The following is a 26,305-nucleotide window of genomic DNA, read 5'->3' on the forward strand; positions in this document are numbered from 1 at the left end:
GGTAACTTTAATTTTCAGCTACTCGGGTCTTTGGCTTAAATGACAGTTCAGTGAGAGATAGAAGATTATTAGATTTTTTCTGTTGCAGGAATTGCAGACAGCAACCTCATTGTTTACAAGCTCTAATCCTCATCAAACAACAGCCTCCTCGACTAAGCAACGGTGAAAGTGTGAGCAGTCAGAGACGAAACAATTTTAGAGGGATGAACACTTAAAACTCGCCTTGTGTTTCACAGGTTTGGACGAGCCTGCGCTTCTTGGGAGGGGAGTGGTGGTGGGCGAATGGACAGAAGCTGGAAGATCGGGGGATGCTGCCAGACTGTCCGTCCCAGGGGAAACACTGTGGGACTCTGTCCAAATACGACACAAACAACTGGATCATCAGGGACTGCTCAGAGGAGAGAAACTTCATCTGCTACAGAAAATTTGAGAATTAAACAACACTGACAACCACTGGGCAAGTTCAGGGCTTAGAGCTTTTCAATGCTCCATTATCAATGTGTGTTCTGTCAGTAGATTTTAATACTGAGCTCTCTCTATAACAGGGCTCTATATTCTGTAGAGATAAATCTTTTGTTTTGAATTGTAATATTTTCTGAAAATAGAAGATTAGATACTCAGAAATGTGTATTCCCTGGTTTATATAGCCAAAGAGTGAGAAAGAATATTAGCACACAGAGAGTGTGAGGACATCCTTTGACCTTTATCAGAAAGAGATGTGACGGTTTATACATTAGCATGCTTGTTTTATCTGTACTGTAGAAATTCTAATGGGCAAAACATATCATGAACATACATACACATATGAATCCTGTAAGTTTACCTAACTATTCATTTAAAGTCTCATCATTACTTGCTCCGGCTGCATTCCTCCAGTGATAAATGCTTTAAATAAAACACCATCTATTGCCTTATGTATCATGTATGTATAGGTTGCATTCTAGTTTGTTTATCTTTTCAAAATGTACTTAAAATCAGTAAGTAAAGCCACGAGTATCATAGAGGCTATTTAGCAACCAAAATGTTGTCATAAATGCGTTTTCACAAAACTGTTTAATGTGTTAACAGTACAACTTCTTTATGGCTGCCAGACTTATAAAGGTTACAATTTCCGTTCAACAGCCACCTGAAAATAATAAGCCATTTTCACAGCAGCCACTTTGACATGTTACACAGGTGTAATATACAACATTAAGTATGGCCCTTTTCCTTTTGGTGGGCCAGGATACTGGTATTGTGCATACTGGCTCATTGGAATGCATGACACACTAAATAGAATGGGACCATAATTCATCTGATCATACTGTTATCCTCATTTGGGATGTTGGAGCTTCCTGAATGCACCACGGAAGGTAGTTCGGAAAATATTAACCAAGATGTTTAATAAAATAACTGACTCACATTTAACCTAATCCTATCCACATACACTTTGCGTGTGCGTGTTTGTGTGTGCATCTTGTGGAACATATTGGTAAATTACTACTGGTGTAGTCGGACGCATTTGGAGGTTGAGCCGACTCTACTTCCGTTTGTCATTCGACAGCCCGGAGCACGACAACCTACTTCTCTCCAGCTCTTCACACCTAGTAAGTGCTGACACTGAAATGCTCTGTTCTACAGTAGCTGCTATACTGTTTAAATGGTAGCTTAATGAAGACCAACACGACAGATATTAAGTATCCTCGAGACCTCTACATACAGAAACGTGTCTCACATTTAACCAGCGACAGGATTGTAACGTTAGTTTAGCTAACGTCAGTTCGTGCCCAGATTATTAATTTCCTCAATGACTTTAACGTTGTATAGCTGAATAGCTCTGTAAATTAAGTAAAACAGAAACCTGCTAAACATTTGTACTTGGCGATGACAGACTGCGTATTGTTTTGTAAACACTGTAAATCAGCCTGTTAGCCTGTTTGTGTCAATGTAGCTGCAGCACGACACGGTACAGGCGTCAGTGTAGCATCCTCTGAAACTGACAATGACTTTATAATAAAGTAGGCTACAGTTGTTGTTAACTAGACATAAACATGTAAAATCAAGAAGTAAACAAATAATGAATGTGGCTACAAATAGTTGTCATATAAGTGATCGATTAGCCGATCAACCAGCAGCAATTTAGAAATTGATTTACAGTTTGCTGCTAACGTCACATTATCTGTTTTTAGCTTCTCACGTGCAATAATATGCTGCTTTGTCTGTCTTAGATGACAGTGAGTGTAAATTCAATATTTTTAAGTTTGGGGCTGTTAGTTGGTCAAATCAAGACATTGTTTTGTCTCCTTTGACCTCTAAGAAGTTGTGATTTTCACTATTTTTTGACATTTAATAAAATATGTCTGTATTAAAAAATATGATTTAAAAAAAAAAAAAAACCATGTCTGTGAAGTCCTCTCTTCTTCCTCTCTCTTTCTCTCCAGGGAGCTGAGTTTTGTGACCAGACACCATGACACTGTTTCACTTCGGGAACTGCTTTGCCCTGGCCTATTTCCCTTACTTCATAACATACAAGTGCAGTGGCCTGTAAGTGTCTGTCTGAATCAGGGATCTGCAACATGTGTGGTGACTGACGCATGCTGTATATACTGTGTATGGTATCCATCAGTCCAGTCATGGCCAGTGAAGCATAGTTACAGTGCAAGATGGAGAGAAAAACACTGTGTTGCACCACGTTGAAAAATCATTATTTCATCGTTTCTTTGTATTCCTCTGTTGTAGCAGCACATGCTCAGAGACTTAAGAAGTCTGTTAATAATCTGCTTAGTAATGTCAGAGGTTTGGGAGGAGTCCCACATAATCTTCTTAACACTGTGTAGTGTGCTCTTGAATTTGGCAGTTTCTATCACCGTTATTGCACTGAAGTCTCAAAGCGTTGTAATATCCCAGATTGCCAATTTCTGCCTGGACCGCCTGGTCTCCGCACCTCCTTATTTTACATTTCACTTTGTGTTTGTGTGTTCAAACTTTAGTTCAGAGTACAATGCCTTCTGGAGATGTGTCCAGGCTGGAGCGACCTACCTGTTTGTCCAGCTCTGTAAGGTGAGTGAGCTTTCTGGTGATTAAATGATGCTTCACCGTAACATTGAGCAGGGGAGATAGCATCGCATCACAAACTATGCTGTCATTTTGGTTTTTGGAGTGTCTCAACTCTTTTTTTTGTGTTTCAGATGCTGTTCCTCGCTACATTTTTCCCCACATGGGAAGGAGGAGCTGGAGTTTATGACTTCGTCGGGGTGAGCGTCGTTACTTCGAAAATTTCTCACACTCTGTCAGATTTTGTGAAGTATTATAATTAAATAGACAAAGTACGCCAGTAGAATACCAGTTTGTGTAGGAGGTTGTAAGGTGTTGGCTTTGCTTTCTAGGAATTCATGAAGGCCACAGTGGACCTGGCAGACCTGTTGGGTCTCCATCTTGTGATGTCTCGTAATGCTGGTAAAGGAGAGTACAAGATCATGGTGGCCGCCATGGGCTGGGCCACAGCAGAACTTGTGATGTCCAGGTGAGCAGCACAGAAACATTAGCTCCACTTTGTCAAACTATTGTGCGTTTATAAAAAAAAAAAAAGAACCAATGAATCTCACTGTTGGTGTCCTGTTGTGGCCCTCCAGGTGTCTCCCTCTGTGGGTCGGAGCCAGAGGGATTGAGTTTGACTGGAAGTACATCCAGATGAGCTTTGACTCCAACATTAGTTTGGTGAGTAGAAACTATTACAATAGAATATGTTGTTTGTGTTCAGGAACATGGATTGCTTTCTCTCTGTATATTGATATATTATAATGCCGTTGTATCTGTGATGTAAATGTTTATATGATGGGACCTGCGTTTGTAAAAATAAATGAATTTGTTTTTCTGTGTTTATAGGTCCACTACATCGCCATGGCAGCAGTGGTGTGGATGTTCACGCGATACGACCTCCCGAAGAGCTTCAGGCTTCCTGTGACTGTGCTGCTGGCTCTCTGTGTCTACAAGGCCTTCTTAATGGAGTGAGTGTGACTCGCTTTCACACACACTTGTGTGCTCAAAAGAAACACCATCTGACAGAATGCATACAGTACACACATAAGAGAGAAGAGTGGTGTGAGAGAGTAGGAAAGTGGATCAGCATGTTTCCAAAAAGGTATTTGTTTAAAGGAAAATTCAGTTTTGGTTTGATTTGACTGCCCATGTGGTGGCTGCACTTTGATTTGTGAACCACAGGATGGCACTAGTTACCAGCAATAACATGAGCAGTAATGATGATTGCACAACATATGAGAGTAGATAAATACAGGTGCAAATAAACTACAAATTACTCGCATCACTTGATGTACCGAAAATGTAATAAATGTATTATTAGCACACATTGCTAATTAAATCATGAAAACTCTAAAATGTTGTTGATGTTTTGCCAAAGAATAAGGGATCAACAGGAGGAGCAGCAGAGCATTTTATGAATCCGTTTCGTAAAAGGTTTCATTGTGTTGTCAGTGTTGGTGGCTGGAAGAGACCATATATATATATATATTAAAAAAAAAAAAGAAAAAAAAAAAAAAAAAATATATATATATATATATATATATATATATATATATATATATATATATATATATATATATATATATATATATATATATATATATATATATATATATATATATATATATATATATATATATATATATATATATATATATATATATATATATATATATATATATATATATATATATATATATATATAAAACAAAATGCCACCACCAAATACATACATGCCTGTTTACTTGTGTGCTTTATTTACCTGAAATCATTTAAAAACTGTAGGCTTACAAAGGCACCAACAAGTGGAAGAGATTGGAGTTTTTAAAGCCTCTGATGGAGGTTTTCAGTAATGCACCGTTTTGTTTTGTTCTTAACATTGTGTTTATCTCTCTCGTGCCTTCAGGTTGTTCGTCCATGTCTTCCTGTTGGGCAGTTGGACCGTGTTGTTGGTGAAAGCCGTGCTGACTGGTGCCATCTCTCTCTGCTCACTGTTTCTCTTCGTCACTCTGGTCCACAGCAACTAAGTACAGTCAGCCCCCTGGGTTAAGTCTGCAACAGCCTCTGTGGTCCAGACTGGACCTGGGTTGTTCCGATACCTTTTCAGTCTTGAGTATCACCGTACAACACCAAAGACTACTTGTTAATATTGGGTATCTGGACTGGTCTCTCGTTAAAACAAGGCTAAGCTACCAACTGGTGAGCTAACCAGTTCTTCCAGTTAGGTTTATCCGTCTGTACAGACCCTTGATGGAAGACATGCACTGAAGCTTTGTTTGCTTTCAGTCCACCAGTTAAAGCTGCGGGTTGAGTGGTGACACCAGGAGTCTTCTGTAATATGATTGGCTTACTACGCTGTGTTGTTTTTTGTTAAAAGATGAATTTTGTACCAGAACGACCACAAATGAAATGAGACTTTATATATAACTTCTTTTCTTTGTTTTGTCCAATGAGCCAGAGTAAATGCTTAGATTAGATAGTAAAGTGAATTTATTACAAGTGAATGACAGTGATAGTTCTGTGTCCACCAATTTATCAATTTATTTATCTACAAGTTATTATTAGTTAAAACATAACTGTAGCAAGATTTTTCAATTTTTTTTTAATCATTTGTGTTAAAGATTTAAATAAAAAACAGGCCCGCTGTATGAATTAACTGAAGTCCTGTCAGCATTATGAACACATCATGTTGAATTGTGATTTTGACATTAAAATAAATACGTCTTTTTGTTTTATCTTGCTCTCATATTTAAGAAAATCATTTAACACTTTTTTTAAACCTGGAAAACTGTGACCTGTGCACTGTGGTTAATCTTGGCTACAATATAGTTAAAATAAAGCTAGAGATTAAATATTTATAATATATAACATATAATATACCTTACATATCTCCCAATTTATGTAAGGTAGTTTATTGAACACAAAGTCATGCATTTGGTTTGTCTGTCACATCCACGAATAGTGTGGCTCACCGCAGCAGCTCAGGTGTATTTCTGCCATTTACAGATGGTCAAAAGTTCTCACTCTGTTCACACACCTCTATTACACCTGAGGGAGTGACTGAAAACATATAAAAGGAATGTTGAAGAACAGGGGGGACAAAGAGGTTGCTTGGCATGACAGAATTTGGTTTCAAAAACAACTTTAGTGTATCAAAAGCGGCAATGTAGGGAATGCTGCAAATCTATATTTCTAAAAAGAATCAAATTCAAACCTAAGCTGTGTTTAGTGAATACTCGTGTTTTTCCTCTGTCTCCCCCTTTTCCAGCTAGTTTATTTAGCTCGCTCTGCTTCTCTCTTCCTCCTCTCTCAGCTGGGGTCCCCGGAGTCTAACAAAACTGTCGTTATTGACATTCTACAATAGGCTCTGCTGTTACCCAATACACATGAACACTACCTTCTCTGTTTACTGCTGCTGCTTGTGTGTGGTTGCTGCCAAACTCCCGCTTGCCTGTCGAGAGAGAGACGGCTGCTGTGACTCATTGACAATAGCCTGACCTTGTGAATTTCAGTGAAAATTAGAGGAGCGTGACTCTACCAACCATGGCCCATACAGGTTCATCCACACATTACAAGATTAATGGTATGAGCTTGTAGTACATCAGGAGGGCCATCCTACCCAGTCTAGGAATGAATTAACAAGGAAACTAGTTGTAGATAAGGTTCTTAGGACTTCCTCAGTCACATCCTGGATACCTGCATTACCCAGAGTTACACAGAGAGCATTCTTCAGGGGGCAGGTCCCAAAGAACCCCTAAAATTCCAATCAATGTACTTGTGAGAGAGAAGTTCAAAGAGCATTAAGACACGCTCCTGCCGTCTGCGGCATTGCAGTGGTCAAGTCTCTCCAATTCAGTTTTATCAAGCAGGCTTGTGTAGGCTTGTGGAAGCAAGCACACCGATCCTTTAAACCTGCCCTTCAGCACATACAGAGGTTCAACCCCTGCATTCCAAAACAGCTGAGGATTTGCAGCACTGCATGCCATTCAAAAGAATTATGAGAAAAAAAAGAGGTCCAGCCCTGTTAATAAAGAGCAGATCAGAGAAAAGGGGCCACGTTAGTAATAGGAGAACTTCCTCCGAGAGAGAGGAAGGAGCAACATAGGCTACCAGACGAACAGGCCACCGATCCTTCTTGAAACCCTTGAGCCAGGCACAACCATCATGTCCTCAGTTGAGTACATTCAGTACCACGGCCTTCTCTTACCTCCTCTGGCTCACAACATGGAGAGCTTGGAGTATGCCGAAAAGTTCTCTGTGGAAGACTCCGATGTGTTTGCTGTGACTTACCCCAAGTCAGGTACAGTATATTCATTCTCATCACTGTTTCTTTTCAGCTTTTCCACTATTCCCTGACAGATGCAGCACGTTCAAACAACATTTGTAGACGCAAACCTGTTTACACATATAAGGAGCAAGCATGTTGAAAATTCACCGTAATGCAATATCAAAGTCTGTATAGGCTTTATATAACGGATAGATAATAGCATTGGGCATGTTCTGCTGCCTTAAAGCACCACGTGTATGGACTATAGGCTACATCAGGTGCTTGGAGCATCTTAAACATCCAGATACAAGATCAGCATCCATGCTGCCTGAGGAAGAGAACTGATCTCCGTGTGTTGCACATCTGTACGCGTTGGTACTGTGAAGCTGTTTTGTGGTTTCTATCTGGAAGCTTGTTTCACCACTGCATTTTACATGGGTTGACTCCAGTTCATGGAGTATGGAGGGACTAACCATGTAAACCAGTCAAAGGGGATACACACACATTTTGTCTAAATTCATTTTATTATTCTTTTAAATTAGTCTATATGGCTTTGTTTTTATTTAAGTCTTTTTTCCCCCACTGGTTCACAAAGCCTAACAGTGAAATATGCAAGTTAGCGGCTTTAGATTATCCTCTCCATATAAAATTAGATAAGCTGTTCTGATTGTTAAAACACAATAAACAGAAATCAGATGAACTATGGGCTTTCTTTAGTATCTGATCAGGAAGAAGTAATGTGCTGCCTTCAGGCCGCGTTCGGAAAATTGAGAGTATAATAATATCGTTTGAATAAAATGGTTATTATGCATGTAGTTGTTTTTTCTCAGGTATAATTACGAAACGGACGCTTTACTGATTGTCTAGATATCTGAGAGATGCGGCAGAACTTTAAAGCATTTGTGCTCTGGTAAATAATTTATACTTGAAGTAAGAATAACACAAAACAAAGTTTGGAGGCCGAAGATCGTGGGGTCATGGAGTTTTTGTATTTTGTATGATCTTTCCATGTGCGATTATGTGTCAATTACGATTTCCCCCCCACGTACCTGAACGCAGCATCTGCAGAGCCGCCTCTCTCCGTGATTGATCTGCGCTTTGCGGCTTTCAGTAACTTTGTGTTATTGCTCGCAACACGATGTCTTCTGAAGAAATGTATGTGCTGTATCGCGGACTTATGCTTCCCAAAGTGACTCACTCCGTAGAGAGCTTGAAGTTCGCGCAGGAGTTCACGTTTAAAGACGAGGACGTCACGGCTGTCGTGTACCCGAAATCAGGTCAGTGTTTCTGTGAAACGTTCAGGCTCACCGCCTGCTTCACAGGGCAACTTGACGTTTAGAGTAACAGGTGTGCATACTTCTGTCATTTGTGGTGCAGTTTCTCTGACAGGGTGTCATTGGTCGCTCTGCTGATGACACTGTGAGTTCGACGTAACAGAGTTGTAGAATAGTTGTAAAGGGTTAGTTCACAGTGTGGAATGCTTGTACATGTTCTCTTCAATGAGCTATGACTCTAAAGTTCCTAAAGAGAAGTCTTCATGTATTCCCATCATCTGATGATGAGAGGACCCAGTAGTGTAACTTTATTTTTGACTGAAATGTCCTCACAACGACTGGAAAACTCTTTTTCGATGAGGGTCAACGCACTTTAAAACTGAAGCTCAAGAATGGATCGATACCGAATGTCTGTGACCCAACTTCAGACCTGCAAGCTGTAAGTTTTGCCAATATTACGTTGTTTTACTGTTTATGTTGCAGGTCAGCCTGTTGAACTTACAAACGTTATGATTCACGGATACATAATTTAACATTTAACACAAGTTACACTCAAAGTCAAATGTTCTGTAGAGTGGGTGGCACCATCCAAATTAGCGAGACCATCAGAGCAGCATCTTGGCTGTTCTTTACATCTTTTTAGTGACCTAATAGCTCACAATGTCAAAGCGAGACTGTTCTGACCCTCTCTTGTTATTCTTAATGTAAGCATTGATGTAGAGGCTTATAGGATATATATATGTTTTGTCTCCAGATGTTCCTGCAGTATCTGATTGACGACAGCTCATCAAGTGCCTCAACGGCCCCAATGTGTACCGCTGGAATGATGAAAAAACATTGAGGAGAGATACCCAAAGCTGTCCAGAGCATCCCCCGTCCACCTGTGTGCCGTTCTCTAAAGCAGGTTTTATTGCGCTCAAAACAAGGAGCGCAAAAGAATCAAGCACACACAGGTCTGTTTCTGTTTGATCAGGTAGCCAGAGGTGATTTTAAATCCTTTATGTGGTTTTAATTAGTTTTTTGAAGATTGTGAAATCGTTCAGCCTACAGGTGGATACCCACTGCTGTGCTTCGAGCCTGTTAGGTCTCCGCAGTGTAAGAACTATTTGTTATGCACCCTGCGATCTATTCTGACTTTTGTTTTGTTCTTTTCCTTATTAAATAATTAATGAATTAATTAATCTATTAGGCAGGCTTTAATTTGATTTGCCAACATTGTGAAATTGTTTAGCCAAAAGATTATCTTATTATTTGTTATTTATATTTGATCCAATTGTTATACATTATATTTTACTTTTGCATGGATGTTGTTTTGCACTTTGTCATTAAAATACTCATTTTATAATGGTAAAGGATCTTTGAATGTTTATTCTATATTGTCTTGTATGAAACACGTCTATTATAAAATAAATTATTTAAATCTTTAAACCTGGTCTTCAAGTCCTCTGAAGGACCAGCACATGATTGAGGATACGACTTTCAATTCAGAGTTGCCTTTAAAGATGCACAAGGATACGACTTTCAATTCAGAGTTGCCTTTAAAGATGCACAAGGAGAAAAGGGCCTTGACAGCGAGACAGTTGGGAGCAACGTGTAGGCTACCAGAGTCTCTTGCTGAATCTGCTTGAAGTCCTTGATCTGAGCAGTTTTATGTCCATCTGTACATCCGTTACTGTTGCATTGTCATGGTCTCTGGGGGCACTCCATGGAGAGCTTAAAGTATGCCCAAAATCTCTCTGTGGAAGACACCAGTGTGTTTGTTGTGACCCAAATCACAAACATATACAGCAAATTATACAGATTCAATAGTCTGTCTCCCTCAAATGTATAATCTGTTTGCCTCATTGTATGTAATGTTTATGTAAATGTAAAGCAAAGTGTGTTATCTATTAAATTATAGGTTCATATCTTATCAAAGCTATTGCTTCACAGAGACTTTAGCAGGACACGACTGCAGCCAAACTGCTGCACTTTCACAGGATTTTGGCTGACACAGCACAAAAGAAATGGTCACACAGCGTCAACTCGGACCCTTCGTTCCAAACCAATCATTTTCCAGCATGTGTGAACGGTTGTGAGAGTGAATGAAGGCAGTCACTACACAACCAAATTGATTTAAGCTCAGCCATGTGGTTTTATTTAACCATAATATGTCATGCTTGCACGTGAAAGTCATTGGTGAGCCACGCTGACATTGTTTCCTATTGGCTTGAGGAGTTTTTTTTGAAGAATTTTAACCGTGGTTGAGATTGTGTGCTTGTTATTAGGGTAAGACAAGCACATAGTTTAAGGAATGTGCTCTTTTGCTCATTCATTGATTTACTTTCCATACCTCCTTATTCCCATTCTGGCTCACAGGGACCAAGGCTTTACAAGGAGGTCATTGTCTTCAATGTCCATCACGAATAAATATCTATAAATCTGTTTCGAAATCATAGTAAGAGTAAGGACACTCCTTGCAACCACAGAACTTTCTCCAGTATCAATGATCAATGTAATTGATAGTTGTCTGTACATCCATGTATACAATGCAAACAGGAACTGCTAATTGCTAATTCGGCATACTTTAAATGATGCCAATTTGCCAAAATGTCAACTACTATCGGCTAAAAACAGGGCTCAAGTGGGAGGTGTCCCAATTTTTGACCATGTATCGTTGCTTTCATCAGCATGTTGGTGTATTTCACTTCTAGTAGAAGTAAGTATAACAAACTCTTGCTACCCCTGTAGGTCCTGGGAGCACAAGTACGCCAGCACACGGTCAAATAGTGTTCTCAAACGTTCTTTATTCAGTTACAATGTCAGGCTGGACTGGGCCGTGCGCTCTGCTGCCTTCCTCCGAGCGCACGCCGTGTGGTTTGCTGAGGTCTGCCGACTTCTCTGTCACACTGCCAGTCTGTGTCTCTTGCCCCGCTCTCTCGCGCCTCCGTCACTACTAGTGTTTTTATATCAGAGAGAGAGAGAGACACAATTCAAGATGGGTTTCAGCTGCGCCTAATTAAGCCTCTTGCCAGAACCGTTCCCTGAACCACTCCCCCACTCTGTCCCCTCTGCAGCTGAGCCCGAACACGCCCCGCCACCACAAAGTACTTGCAGCATTCTTGTTATGTTTAATCCGCTGTTTAATTATTTTTTGCAGGTACTATCTGGATGCAGGAGATCCTCCCACTGGTTCTGAATGGGGGGGACCTGACGCCGATCCAAACCGTTCCGAACTGGGACAGGGTCCCCTGGCTGGAGGAGAAAAGATTAGCATTGGTTGTGGATAGGTTGGATTCTCCGCGGGGGCTGGTCACACATTTTCCTTACCACCTCATGCCCCCCTCCTTCCACTCCTCCAAAGCCAAGGTAAGAGGGTGGAGGCTTTGTGTGACATTCCTGTGTGATCTCTTCTATGCAATCTGTGCATTGTTGCATGTGAGAAACAGGGTTAATACAAATAACACCTGTTATGTTATTGAATTAGTCTCTCGTGTCTTTGCCGTAGGCGATCTATGTCATGAGGAACCCTAAGGACATCATGGTGTCTTCATACCACTTCCATAAGATGGCCGAATTCCTCGAGTCTCCAGGAACATTTGATGAATTCATGGAGAAATTCCTTAAGGGCAAAGGTCAGAGTTATCATAACACATAGAAGAGTTTCATTTGATAAATGTTTGAATTCCAGCAGAGTGGTTAAGCATTCTGGTGTATTACCACGTGGACAGATTTTAGCTGTTGAAAGTCCTCTTTGTCTGTCGTGTCCACTAAAGTAGAACAGTGGTTGTTTGTGTTTACGTACTGTGCTCTATTGTCCGTGTTGTCTGCAGTGCTGTTTGGAAAATGGACGGACCACGTGAAGAGCTGGAGAGGCGCAGATCTGGGAGACAGAATAATGTACATCACATATGAAGAAATGGTTCAGGTAAACTGAATATAATCAATATATAATAAGAAAAACCTGTATGTTGATATTTAAGCTATATTGCAATTGCATTACAATTGTTACTAGTATTTTGACTGATGGAAGGCGGCCTCTTTTACACAGTAACGCAACACTGTTCACTGTTATAAGACACATCACATTGTTTCAGTGGCTTCATAGAAAGAACTTTTACAAAATGTCTAGACAGTGAGCAGTGAAAGGAGCACATCTGTAACACAGCTGCATCAGTCTGTCTACACAGGAGGCGTTCAGGCACAGCATTTAGTTTAGGTCTCCTGCATTTTTTCTGTAGTAATGCACGGACAACAGAGGAAAATATACTTCCGCAGCCGGCGTAGATAACAATATTGATTAAAATCGAAATTATTGTTCAGTCAGAAGTGTGACGGACGACTGGAAAAAAAACCTGCTTAAAAGCCTCCCGTGTAGACGAACCATAATTAAAGCCACAGCAATGAGATGCTTCTTAAATATGACCAGTCAAACTTCATCATCATCGGGGGCTTCACAACGAGCCCTCATTGTAGAGATCATGCAGAAGATTCTTCATTCGAGAACGTGCATTATAAGATGAAAGCAAACACCCGTTGCTTTTACATAAATGTGCCGCTCTTTTAGGACCTCCCTGCAGCTCTCAGGCGTATTTCAGACTTCCTGGGCCGTAATCTGAGTGAAGAAGCCATTCAGAAGATAGCAGAACATTGCTCCTTCAAGACCATGAAGAACAACAACATGTCCAACTTCAGCCTGGTCCCTAAGAAATACATGAACTCCGACACATCTCCATTCCTGAGAAAAGGTGAGGCTCAAATTATTATTATTATTATTAGATTATTAGGAGTAAGGAGTGAGATTAAATCAGATATGTTAGTGGATTCTCAGTATGAGCAAAAACTGTCTGACTGCATTTTTAGTTGATTTTCTTTCACATCAGGGATTCGCTGCATTCACATGACTGTCTCTGTGTGTGTCTGTGTTTTTGTATTAGGTGTTGCGGGAGACTGGAAAAACCATTTCAGCCCAGAGCAACTGGCCAGATTCACGTCGGTCATTCGCAAAGAGCTCGAGGGCGAGAGCTTCTCTCTGCCGTGGAGCCTGGATTGATCATCAGCCATAGCAGAGACAGAGACAGAGAGGGAAAGAGCTGTAGAAATATTAATCAAGGCAAGTAGGAAAATGGTGCTAACTGCAACAAAATTCTCTGTTACATTTGGTTTTAATGTTACGTGCATATGACTAAAAGCCCTTTATTGATTTAAAAAACACTAAACATGATTAAAACTAGAAAAGTGAACTCAGTAGAGTGCAGATCTATGTACACGACCACTGCTGTAGAGTTATATTGAATGAATACAAACCACAATTGTCTTACCCCGGCATGTAAAACCGGAGAGGTAAAATTCCTAATGCTCAGCCGTTGGGGAGTTTTGTGTCTTTTAGGGCCCAGCCCTTTGTTCTATTTTTGTTTTTAGAGGTCTGTTTTTTCTTAAAGATCTGGGGGATATCTGATGAACAGTGGCTCAAGCCTGGTCCCTCTAAAAGCCCATTTAATATGTGGTGAAATTGTATGATACTGCTATAATGTGCCTTCCTGATTGTATGTGTTTTTTCTATATGAACTGTGCTCCACCCCTTTTTCTGTGTTATGCCAGTGTAGCTTCCATCTGTATTGACTCACAGTACTCAAAATCAATTCAAATCAGGCAGTAAAAAATATAAAATAAATACCCACAATTGTACACAACATGTTATAAATTTGTCACGGTAACATGATATGTCGGAGCAAAGTGCTGTACCATTAGTATTTATCCCATTTGAAATCCATGCAGCCTCTCCCACTCAACCATTTACCAGTTAAGTCCCTGAGGGTTCAGGGTTTAAGGCCTTAGGGGGACATTGTGATTGGGCCAAAGGCTGCTGTTCCTAGGGGGTGGAGCTTCTACCACCAGGGAGTGCACAAGTGTGTTGCATACAATAATTGGAATGGGATTGGTTGTTTTTCCTGCCTGTCCAGTTGAATCCTGAATGCTCTAATGTAGGTCTGTTAGACCGAAAGCTCAAATGCATTCTACATATAGATCTGAATATGCGGACATGTCCTTTATCAGTTTGGACTTTGTGATACTACAAGCACCTTACTACTAACAGACTGGAGGAGCGGTGGCCGTCCTTAAACTTACTCTAAAATGATGAACTGCAGAACTAACTTTACTGAACCTCATCAATCATGCACCTAACATCACTCCTATGTAATAATATTCTTTAATATATACTATGTATTTTATTATATGTTATATAAATTATATGTTATTCCTATATTTTAACGTTTGCATCATTTAATGTTTAGATTATTTTAGATTTTCATTTGAACGTATATTGTATGAGAATTGTTCTACCCAATGGATGTGCAAAAGATTTTTAAGTAATAATCATAAGCCTGCTGGGAAAAGTAAGTCTTATTAAAATCTCTGAAAATGCAGCTTTAATTACAGGAACGATTTTCAATGTCTTCTTGCTCACAGTACTTCAAATTAAATTTGGTTTGGTTCTTTTTTTAGTCTACAAACTTTTATTTTCTTGTATATTTTATCATCAATTTGATATATATATATATATATATATATATATATATATATATATATATATATATATATATATATATATATATATATATATATATATATATATATATATATATATGAAGAAAGTAAAAAATAAGTTTATTTCATGCCAGAAGATCATGTTGTTATCTAAAATCACTATTATATAAAATCTAAGAGAGCAAGCCATTTGTCTTTTAAAATAACTTCATGTGGGGTTCACCTTAATATGTCTTGGTCATGATCCCGCTAACTGTCAACAAGTCTTCACTTTTGCAATAAAATCATTTTCAAATCAATATTTTCTGTCAAATATTCCACCCGACGCATTGCATCGTATTTCAGAAACGGCCAAGAAGTGTCTCTCTGCTAGAAACGGCTGGAAACCTACTAGCCATGTGCCAATACATGCTGTCAACCACATACTGCTCTCATTACCCTGCATAACAAAGTCCGTATCACCACGCTCTAGATTATATATTACAAAGTCCTTTTACATTCAGTGAAAGATAAAAGCATCAGACAGGCCTGTGTTTGTCTTGAAGCTCTTTCATGTTTATCAATACTACAATTATGACCATTCATGATGTAAAAACTGTACGATTGGTTCAGGGTTTCTGTCTTATCTTTTGCAAAAAAAAAAGAAAAATACCTGAAGACCCAAACGTGTCTCCACGAGAGACATTGTTTTTCAGGCTTCCACATGGCTATAGACACACAAACACACACACGTTTGGAAAGTTGGCAGGATGTAATTATGAAACGTGAAATATAAAAAAATAGGGTATTAATTTCACTGACGGTAAAGTCAAACAAATGTTGCAGCAGATCACTTAGTTACATTTAAACAGATCAGATTCAACCAATAGATGGCAGCCACACATCATCACTGTTTCTGTTCACTCGTGGTAGCAAATCCCTCACAAAATACAAATACATTCACTCATGAACATATCAGGACAAAGACGTGGGCTGACAGATTCATAGACACACACAAGTCACAATGACTGTAAAACTTTATTAAGAGTCTGTGTTCATTCTCAGGAACCTGAGATTCTGTTTAGTGGTGCTGCTGTTAGAAACTTAGGCTGTTGCTGTTTTTATTGATTTCAATTTGAAACTGTCTTGTTGGAGATCTAAAACCCTTCAAGAAGACAATATTAAAGGATCAGCTAAACAGCCTTCCAGGTATTCCTTACGCTGTGGAATTATTATGAGGCCGGACGCTGGCAAATTTGTAAATGATTGCGTCTCCCAATCTTGATAGTTATGTTCCTTGTAACCTGCATTAAGTAGATGTCAAATTTGTCATTGACAATAAATGAATATTACAATGTTTGAATACTGATAAAATCTTTTACTCAGTTTGACCACCCTAATTAATTTCTGAACTTCTAATTCCTGCTGACTTAAATACTTTGTGTGCGAGTTTGTCTACTTTTACCTTCAGCTCTATCTAGTTATTTTATTTAAAAACCGGTCCAGTAAAATTCTCGAATACATTCACTCAACTTAACAAATTTCTCTATAAGATATATGTATTTATACACACTGCAACTCCCACTTTTGTTACAAATTCCGTGTCCATGCGTCGTCAGAAAACATTTGTTTTCACATCTGATCAATCGCAATCAGGAGCTCTACTGCCGACACTACTGCCCCAGTGATTTCTATTTGTCAGCTCAGCAACACGATAGATTTAACATAACGACACAATGTATATTTACATGTCGCAAGCCAATTAAAAGTCTTAATGCATGCTACTCAGTCATTGTGTTTGTCCTTAATTTTAGCATCAAATTGTACACAACCTTGTAAATGCAACATTATTTTCGAGGTTGAATTGGTTAATACTGTAGAATCGCTCCTCTGAGTGTGTGTTTGTGTGTCCCTCCCATCTATCCATCTCTCCCTCCCCTGAGTTCTGACACTACCTCAATTACATGGCGGCCTTTTGTGCCTTGGGCAGGGTGTGTGTGTTTCAGTGTATCTGTTGAGGCAGACGGTGTGGTGCCTGCTCCAGGACACCCACCTCGCCGCCGCCTTGTGCCCACTGGTCCTGCCCTGGGCTGCCCACAGGATGCTGGCCTGCTTTGAAGCCCTCTTGTCATCAACGCACTGTAGACATACACACTCGCACAAGAAAGCCAATAACTCCTCAGAAGATCCTGTAATCTTTGTAAAGTCTGTAACACTCAGCCAGCCAAGTCTTCTTACATCTGTTGACTTCCTCCGCCCGGAGAAATGCTCACATTTATCCGATGAAGCTTCAGTCAAGGACGGACAAACATTTTGATCAGTTGCAGTGTTTGGAATAGGCTGCTTGGGTCCAACGGTTATGAAATTCACTCTGCGGTCTTCTGCCACATGGAGAGGGATCCAAGCAAATGTACCTGTAACCTTTTTTATCAATTAGCCTAACCATTGAATTTAAAAAAAGGACATGCAAGTGAACAAAGGAGGTTGCCAGTTCCAATAACCAAACCAGCTGCGTGAAAGTCAGCTCCAAACTGGCAGGAATCCTTGGTTAGTTAATTGTCCAGGGTTAAGTGCTTGAAACATCATCTGTTTTTGTATGTTCTTCCCCTCGTTAAAAGGACTACTTTGACGTTTTGGGGAAAATGCTTATTAACGTTGAGCAGAGAGTTCAAAGAGATGGTTGTCTGTGCAGTAAATGCGAAGCTACAGCCAGCAGCTGCTTAGCTAGCTTAGGTTATTTTAGCATGACTGGAATCAGCTTGCCTGGCTTTGTCCAAAAGTAACAACATCTTTATCATCTCTAAATTTTCTATAACATCTTGCATAATCTATACAGAAAGTGCAACGGTACAGGTAAGTTCTGGAGTATTTCTTGGCCAGGAGCAGTATAACTTCCAGATTCTCCGCTGGTTGCCCCTCAACTGCTCCCAGCCAGTTGTTTGACACATTTATCCCTCCTAAAATGGGGAATTCCCTTTTTAACACCTTTGTACGGACGAAACAGACAAGATATAACATGTTTAGTCGTGTCAGTGACAGAGCAAGGCTAGCAGTTTCCCCGTGTCCCCGTCTTTAAGCTAGGCTAAGCTAACTGACTGCTGACTCGAGCTACATTTAAAGCTGAAAATGAGCCATAAATCTTTTAATTTCATTTTTTTTTATTAAACCTGCAGTCCCCTAAGCTGACTATTTTATCCATGATGTTTCTGGAACATTTGCATAGCTAAATCGCCCGTGCTTGATGTACTTGTTCTATACACCCCCCCCCCCCCCCCCCCCCCCCCCCAGGGTCCTATAGCCTGACGTAGACATCTGCAGATGGGACCAGTGACAACATACAGCGACACATCTAAACATCCTCCTCCCTTTTTGTATGATACAAGAAAGTCATTAAGAACACTGATGCGCCATCACCCTTGTATGCTTTCTTGTTGTATAACGTACATGGCATTATGTCTGTGTTTCTTCATAATAATTCTACTATTTACCAGATATCCCGACACACAGTGTTGAAGGACTTATCATATTATGCAGAAGGGATGTGCTGTCCTTATTTTTTGTGATTATTGAAAAATTGATGCTTCAGAATATTCACTTTTACTACAATATGAATATTGTTTTAATAATAATAATAATATTACTTTACTATTGCTTTGTCCTTAATTCAATTTGTTTATTAAATACCTTGTACGTCTGTGTGACATCAGTCCAGATAATGTGTCTCTGTCCTTTAGATCGAACACACAAGTTGTTCTCTGGTGAACAACTGGTTTGAACTCACGTCAACCGACTCGGAGCTATTTAGCTGTTTTAGACACAGACAAGATTTTGTTTTTATTTTATTCAACCTTTATTTTTCCAGGAATATTTCCCATTGAGATTCAAAATTAATTTTTTGAGGGACTCCTTGCCAAGATGGCAGCATAAAAAGTTTCATGTAAAAGAGCAAATAGTGGGCTTAAAACGGCAAAAAAAAAAAAAAATTATGTGAAAAAAGATATCACATAAAAGAAACAAACAGATTTATCCTGTTTTTACAATCTTCCATACATATTAACATACATACTGTCTGGCTCCATACCACCCCTCCCTCCGCTGTCTACATACCCATCATCCTCTCTTCTGTTCACTATGAATGCACCAGCGATACTGACATAACACATAAAACCATATGACATATACAGGGATACATTCAACCATCTAAACAGGTAGGTAACATTTGCAAATATGTGAAAAACGTCCCACACACAGACACACGCACACTCTTCAGTCACGGCCACATACAATCCCTGGCAGAGGCCCTGGGCCGTCACAGTCTGCAGTTCCGGGCCGTGGGGCAATTAGCAGTAATGGCAGGAAACTAGTTAGTGTTATCTGCTGCCATGGCGGCCTCCACTGGCACTGATAGACTCTGGGCCGGTCACGTAGATACACAGACAGTCAGGCAGAGAGACTGGGAGGGAGGAGGAGGAGGAGTTGGACGGGTCAAAGAGCCAAAGCCCCCCCAGACAAATGTCCTGAGAGGACATTCATATTATTCACCTGCTGGGCGCCATCTTAAATAAAATAAACAGGAGACTTTAGGGAACCAGGAAATATGGTGTTTCGTCCCATATTGTCTGTTGTGAGTATAAAACTTAAAGGTTCTTTTTTTTGTTTCTTTCTTTCTGTTGTCAGTTATTGATCAGAGATTCTCAAAAAACAAATACAAAACTATAACATACACACTTACTAAGAAATCAATCAGCAATATATAAACCAGCAAAAATGATTCCTTGAATTAACATGTCTTTTTATATATTTTGAGTAACAAGATGACATAAGGTCTCATCTATGTGCCACTGCCTCGTCTGGGCTGCGGCTCCTGGCTGCAGCTACAATGTCTCTCTATTGTTTCAGCAGCCCGTCTCTCTTCCTGTATGCATGACACTACACACATGTCTATTGGGTGTCTGGGTGGGTGTGTTTTTGGGAGGGGGCAACGGGGATGACGATATGAGTAGCACTGCAGAGCGTAAGAGGATGTCATCAGGGAGGCCCAAACAAAATAAACAGCAGAAATCCCTGAATGATGCTCAGACACAACAGTCACGTAGGTTTGACCAGCTGCAGGTCACATCGGCAGACTGGCAGGCGCACGTGGACGGTAGCTTTTATGGTCCGCTGTGATTGTATTTACGCAGCATTTATATCAACATCCGACAGGATTGTTGTTACACAGCAAGCCGAGTATTTCAAAGACTGATTAAAAAATAGTCATACTATGGGATTGTCTTGGAGCTCAGAATGTAGCTGATGCTAAATAACTTCATCAAAATGGTTATTAATGTATTTTCAATGTGCCTGTGAGCGAACACTGAAATGCCTAAATGTCAAAGTGGAAATGTTCTCTTTTATCTTGAATCTATCGCTCTACAAGGGAACAGAAAAACAGACAAAGGCAATTTTGTATTTAAAAGGCTATGAAATTGGAAGATGCCTACTTGATTTTTATAACTCAGACTGTTGAAGCCTCATATTAAAGGTGCTAAATACGAGATTGGGAGCATTTCGTTTTACCCTCAATGGCTCTCAACATGGCCAGTGGCTCATAGCTAACGGTGCTAAAAGTACAAAATATAGCAAACGTGCTGGCAGAGCTAACAGTGTGTACCTGAGTGGGAAGAGGGTGAGTGCTAGGCTTCAACGATGATGACACATTCTGTTTTGGTCAAATAGAGCTGAGCTGTTTGATTTCATGCGATACGGTAGCCTCAGGTTGTATGCCGCTCCTCACGAGCCTCTCTTCACATCACATCAACCACGACCTACTGAACCGCTACGAAAGTATTTTATTGTGAGTTTGTGTGTGTGTGTGTGTGAGAGAATGTACTGTATGTGTTTATGTATGAAACATTCCCTTTTCCCTTCATCAACTCTCCGAGGCAACAGCTCAACAAAAGAAAAGGTCTCAGTCAACACTAGAAGCTTAGATAAGGCCCGCTAACAAATAACTTGCACTAATGTAGCATGGAGAGGCTACGTGCCAGTATACCCAACACTGTGTCACTGAACCGTCACCCCGTCCACTTCTTAAATGTAAATGTACAAATATCTGTTGTTGTTCTTTACGTTGCGTCAACTTAAATGCTTCCACTTTCCAACCAAAAATCCTGAACGCACCCGTTCCCTACTAGATAAAAGTTCATTCATAAAATGTATTTTGTTCCCTCATTCTCTCAACATCATCAGGCAACTGACTGAAAAGCACAGCAGGCCGTCGTAATGATGTCAGCTAAATGAGACGCTGCATGTGTTTGGAAGAAAACATCCTTAACGGAAACTCTCGTAAAATATCAGCTGCTGGCAAACCGCCCGCAGCCGGCTGCAAAATAAACTATGATTCAAATAAACAGGGCTCCAGTCTAGTAAATATTGTTTGTATTACTTAGCTGGGATAGGGTCAACAGCTTCCCCTTCAGATCAAAATGTCAATGGAAACATTCCCCATTGTATGAGATGTATGTCATTTATGTAATCCTTTGGTAACTTCCTGATTCTAAATGGAAAACAAATCTAATTCGGGTCTAATTTCATCTGAGCAGCAAGTAAGAAGAGAAAGTTAGGGCCAAACCAGAAACTCATTTGACATGCTGCTTTGTTTGTCTACCAAAAAGACATTTGATTATTCTAAGCACATTTAAAGATGCTTGGTTTCTAGACAAGCTGACTGCACATCAGCCTACCATCTGTCTTCCTACTATTGTTGCTGCTGATTGTATTTTGAATTGTAGTGACTTACAGTAACAATGACAGAGGCTGACTTCAGATGACAGATTGATGATGGATTGAATGTGTGTGAGTTAGTACTTCATCATTTCTTCACTAAATTTAGCACATTTTCCATCAACTTGTCAACAGATCTAAATTGCCGTCACACATTACACAATTAAAAAATGACTTGAACTTAGTGGAAAACAGCTCTAGATTTAAGCACCAAACATTTATGTCGGACCCAGATTCTCAAACTTTGTCCCGCATCCTATTGCTGTGTGTCCATAAATGCCTCAGTACCATTTCGATCAGTTGTTCCTCTTGATGTAAAATGAAGTAATTCCTATAGTGCTCAGTTCTCACACTCTGATTGTTGTTGCGAGGCTATAATTTAATCGGAGCGATGGAACATCTGCAGCTGGATCCGCCAGAGTCAGCTTAGATGTTCAGATGAAAGATCTGATGGCGATATCAGGATTGTTTAGACTGCCCAACTGTTTGATGAGGGACATGGCTGAAAAATCCCTTTTTGCCACTCTCGCCTCCTCGTATCCTCTTCTTTCTGTGGGCATAGTGGGGTGCTGTGCCCCTGACTTTTGGCTTGCACAGCCATAGCTTATCTTAATGAAGTTCATCCTGCCTGTGCACTGCGGTTGGGCCCTGACAAAAAATCCCAGATGCTAACCGAGCAGACGGACAGATGTTAGAAGCCTGTGTCTATCACCTGCCTGTGGCCTCTGCTGATCCACGATGAGTTTCCTGTATGGCACAAGAGGCCAGGAAGAGAGGAGCACAGAGCAGGAAGTAGACCGGGTCACTCCCATTATTAGCTGAAGACGGTGCAGAGGTCTGGCTAAACGCTGGACCGGTCCGGTCCAGAATAGACGCAACACAGTAAAAACACACAATGCACGCACACACTGTGTTTGTTGATTAGTTGTTTATGTGACAACAATGGTTGGCTTAAACAGAGGTTTAGATGACCTCAGGGCATCTCTTTCACTCTCTTCTCCGTGTATAAATATACGCTGGATAAATATAGCCAGACGCTGCACTGCTGTCACTTTCACATGCTAACAATGGAGAATCTAGAGGAAAAGTGAAGTTTTTCTTTTGTTTAGAGTCGTCCGGTCTGACACTATTTTAGTAACAGTGATTATGTTACAGACGTGAGCACAAACCATGGCTCTGCGTGCGAGGAATAAGCAGTACTTGGATTAGTGTGATGTTAATTACAACTGCACTGTTGCAGGATTGTTTTTGCAAACTAAATGATTACATGTTTGTCCTCTTAAGTAAATGTAAAGTCATTTTATAATTGTTTTAGACATAGTAAAGGTAAGATGATATGTGCTAACCAGTTGTCATATAATTACCAAATACTCAGTATATGTTAACAGAGCAGAGTGATAAATAGAGGGCTGCAACAAAGTGGGACTAAAGTAATCATGAAAATGATTCTGACAACCTTAAACGTTTATTAAAATCAGTGTGAAGTTATGTGTCCATTCATTTATCTTGAAACAGACACAACGAATACAAACACAGTTATATTAGTTACTGTAAGGGGAAATGTGTGACCTAATATAATTTTGAGTTTGTCCAAAACAACTGCCCAACAAACATGAGTGGAGATTTTCACAGTCTGAGTCAATCTAATGTTTTGAGTTTCACCTTTTTGAGTTTGACTTTTAAACTGATCAAATCAGTATTTTTTAATTTTACAGATGATCATAACTTGACCTTGGAGATTGCTGCAGCTTGACTGAAGGATGTGGAAGCAAAATAATCAAAGAAATGAATACTCCTGTCTCAAATATTTAACACTTTGGTAGTTTAGGCTGTTATTTGCTCTAATCTTCTCCAATAATCGCCCTGAACAAGCTTTCAAAGGCAACACTGCAGCATAAAGCAACTTTGAAAGTTGCTGCTCACTTTTAATGAGTCCGATTGAACCTTTTAATTCCAAATCCACATCTAGACTTTTTGATATCAAACTGTTCAGAGCTCATTTCAGTGAGCTAATCATGTGAAGAGAACACACACACACACACGGTTATGGTGCTGCTCTTTAGTTTACATCAAACATACTTTCCGCTGGGTGGAGAGGACGTGTCTGGCAGTGGCATTACGCACAAACCATTCTGGTGTCACAAGCTAACCACTGATTATCTTTTTTCTGCATCTTGACGTTACAGTAATACTATAGAGTGACGACATTGTTGCACTGTATTGGGAACGATGGTATGATTGCTCCTAATTTTGGTTTGTTTTCTACATTATTAATACTTCATTTAAACTTTGACGGGAAATATTTCATATCCTGTCAGCCGTAGGAATTTGATTCATTTTTATTATTTAAGTTGTTATAAAGTGGAGACATGGAAGCTCTAGCAATTTTTGAATTATTGAGATGTACCTTCTGCAGAAGGGTTTGCACAAGTGAAGGTTAATCCTTGTTTCCAGACTCATATTTTCTTCTGAATCTAGGACTGGGAATCTGCATCCGTCCGTTTGTCAAGCACAACATTGCAAACACCACTGATCAGAGATCAGTCAAACTCAAAGGAACAATGCGTCTGTGTTCAGTACAAGAATATCCTGATATCCTAACATGATATCCAAAAGGGGACAAACAATGTGTGTAATGTTTTGCCTTTGACAACACAGTTTACAGAGGTTAAAGTTACATAAACTAATATGCCAAGCTTATCATAGCCAGGATACTTGAGGAGATGCACACACACACATACACGCAGGTCTGTTTTATCCAGAGAGTGAGGGTGTGTTTTCTCCAGTCACGAGAGTCTGTCTCTCCTCCTGCCTGTCTCGTCCTCGTGTCTTCAACTGTCACATCATTGTGTCACGGGGCATGATAAGGACTCAGGCACAGACAGTCAGAGTAGTGAACAAAGGGTTTTTTAATAACTCACGGAAACAAAACAGGTAGTCCAAGGACGAGACAAGGGGGGAAATCCGGCAGGGCAGGCAGACTGGGAAACCAGGAACAGGATGAGCAAAAACAGGTGGTTAGAGATGAACACAAAAACAATGATCTGGCAGTGGGTGCGTGTGAGGCAGGGTTTTAAATAGTGACGGAGGCAGAGTGAGCAGGTGAGAGTCATGAGCTGATGAGGTGAGTGTGACTGGCAGGTGCACTGAATGAACTGATTAGGGACAGGTGAAGGGAGTGAGGAGCTACAGAAAAACACATGGCAAAGCCTGATTGTGACACATTGTCTGTGTGTTACATGTAGCTGTTTGTGTATACATTATTGTGTCTGTATCAATTATATATATAAATATATATAAAGACTGAAAAAATGGGTTGTGTAAATGTATATTTTTTACTACATACAATGTATTTTGTATATTACATAGCAACATAAGAGTTTTTATGATACAGTAGAAGCTATGCTCCAATGCATCCATGTAGTTTTCTGATGCCGGATCATTGGGAAGAATAATATGTTACCTAAACCTGCACTAACAAACTATCATTAATGTTTTTTATTGTTAAGGTTAGGTGTGGGTTAACAGGTTTAAATCATTGTTAAAGATTATCGGTTAATGCACCTCTAAAGAGGGTTCCTCCACAGGATGTACTTCAGCATCATTTTATAGATACACAACCATTTTAGCTGATGCAGCTCTCTACACCAAAACAGCTTGAGCTTCACTCACGTTTTACAGACGTAACTGCAACGGAAGCATCTTTATTGTCCTTAAGTTGAAAGTTTTGTGTAATCACGTGTTTCAAGTACGTGACCATATTTTTCCTGATCTCTGTCAAAACGCATAAGCAAGCACCTAAACGGATCCAGTTTAGGTGTTAACGAAGGACTGTAACTGTAACGAGCTGCTTTCACTGTGTGGGTGGAGAAGACAGGGTACTCTGTCTGTCCACACTGGTTCAGTTTAAAAGCTCATTTAAAACGTTTTAAATTGAATGTGTAGATGACGTATATATTGACCAAAACACTTTGCGTTGAATTAAAGAATAAGATGGAGCAGAATGATGCTCATAATGACTTCAACATGTCCTCAAAACATATAGTCTCTGTGTCAACTCTCTGAGTGACTACATACTATTTGAGTATCGATTTGTTGTTGTTGTTGTTGAGCCTTGGGCCTGCAGTAACACAATGTGGACAGCAGAATCAATTAAAACATTTACGATAGTCAACAAGAAGTGCTCAAAAGAATGTGATGTAGGGCAGCTGTGTGTGTGCCCACCCTCGTTAATGGCCCTCGTTAACAGCCCTCATTATGAGCACACTCCGACCTAATGAGCCATAATAGCTCTTCCTGATAATCAACTTGATAGGTGGCCCCTTCGGACTCTCTGCACGTTTCATTGGCTGGTCGGACGGCGGCGTAGAGACACTGATAGGCTATCACGGGGGAGGTGGGAGGGGCTGGCTGGCTGTTGGCCAATAGAAGTGATAGGACCCAGAGGAACACAACTTGACTGGCAACAGGCACT

The 26,305-nt window shown here is 40.0% G+C and overlaps 2 protein-coding genes across 2 annotated transcripts; both read left to right on the top strand.

Annotated features, from left to right (window-relative positions):
* The first annotated feature begins 1,500 nt into the window (after positions 1-1,500).
* tmem147 (transmembrane protein 147) lies at positions 1,501-5,753 on the top strand. The gene is made up of 8 exons (XM_076081419.1): positions 1,501-1,586; positions 2,421-2,523; positions 2,970-3,039; positions 3,168-3,233; positions 3,366-3,502; positions 3,612-3,696; positions 3,865-3,986; positions 4,925-5,753. The coding sequence occupies exons 2-8, from the start codon at positions 2,447-2,449 to the stop codon at positions 5,043-5,045; spliced, it is 678 nt and encodes a 225-aa protein (XP_075937534.1). The 5' UTR covers positions 1,501-1,586; positions 2,421-2,446; the 3' UTR covers positions 5,046-5,753.
* A 1,325-nt stretch (positions 5,754-7,078) lies between these two features.
* Positions 7,079-13,591, top strand: sult2st3 (sulfotransferase family 2, cytosolic sulfotransferase 3). The gene is made up of 6 exons (XM_076081418.1): positions 7,079-7,318; positions 11,699-11,907; positions 12,047-12,173; positions 12,372-12,466; positions 13,106-13,286; positions 13,476-13,591. The coding sequence occupies exons 1-6, from the start codon at positions 7,183-7,185 to the stop codon at positions 13,589-13,591; spliced, it is 864 nt and encodes a 287-aa protein (XP_075937533.1). The 5' UTR covers positions 7,079-7,182.
* The last annotated feature ends 12,714 nt before the right edge of the window (positions 13,592-26,305 follow it).

This window comes from Anarhichas minor, unplaced genomic scaffold (genome assembly GCF_050575085.1).
Source record: "Anarhichas minor isolate MPS153535 unplaced genomic scaffold, ASM5057508v1 ptg000080l, whole genome shotgun sequence".
NCBI lineage: Eukaryota > Metazoa > Chordata > Actinopteri > Perciformes > Anarhichadidae > Anarhichas > Anarhichas minor.

Coding starts and splice junctions, on each gene's coding strand:
- tmem147 (XM_076081419.1), top strand. CDS start 2,447: ATGACACTGTTTCACTTCGGGAACTGCTTTGCCCTGGCCTATTTCCCT. Junction 3,697..3,864: donor TTGACTCCAACATTAGTTTG/GTGAGTAGAAAC, acceptor CTGTGTTTATAG/GTCCACTACATCGCCATGGC. Junction 3,987..4,924: donor TACAAGGCCTTCTTAATGGA/GTGAGTGTGACT, acceptor TCGTGCCTTCAG/GTTGTTCGTCCATGTCTTCC.
- sult2st3 (XM_076081418.1), top strand. CDS start 7,183: ATGTCCTCAGTTGAGTACATTCAGTACCACGGCCTTCTCTTACCTCCT. Junction 11,908..12,046: donor TCCACTCCTCCAAAGCCAAG/GTAAGAGGGTGG, acceptor TCTTTGCCGTAG/GCGATCTATGTCATGAGGAA. Junction 13,287..13,475: donor ATCTCCATTCCTGAGAAAAG/GTGAGGCTCAAA, acceptor TTTTTGTATTAG/GTGTTGCGGGAGACTGGAAA.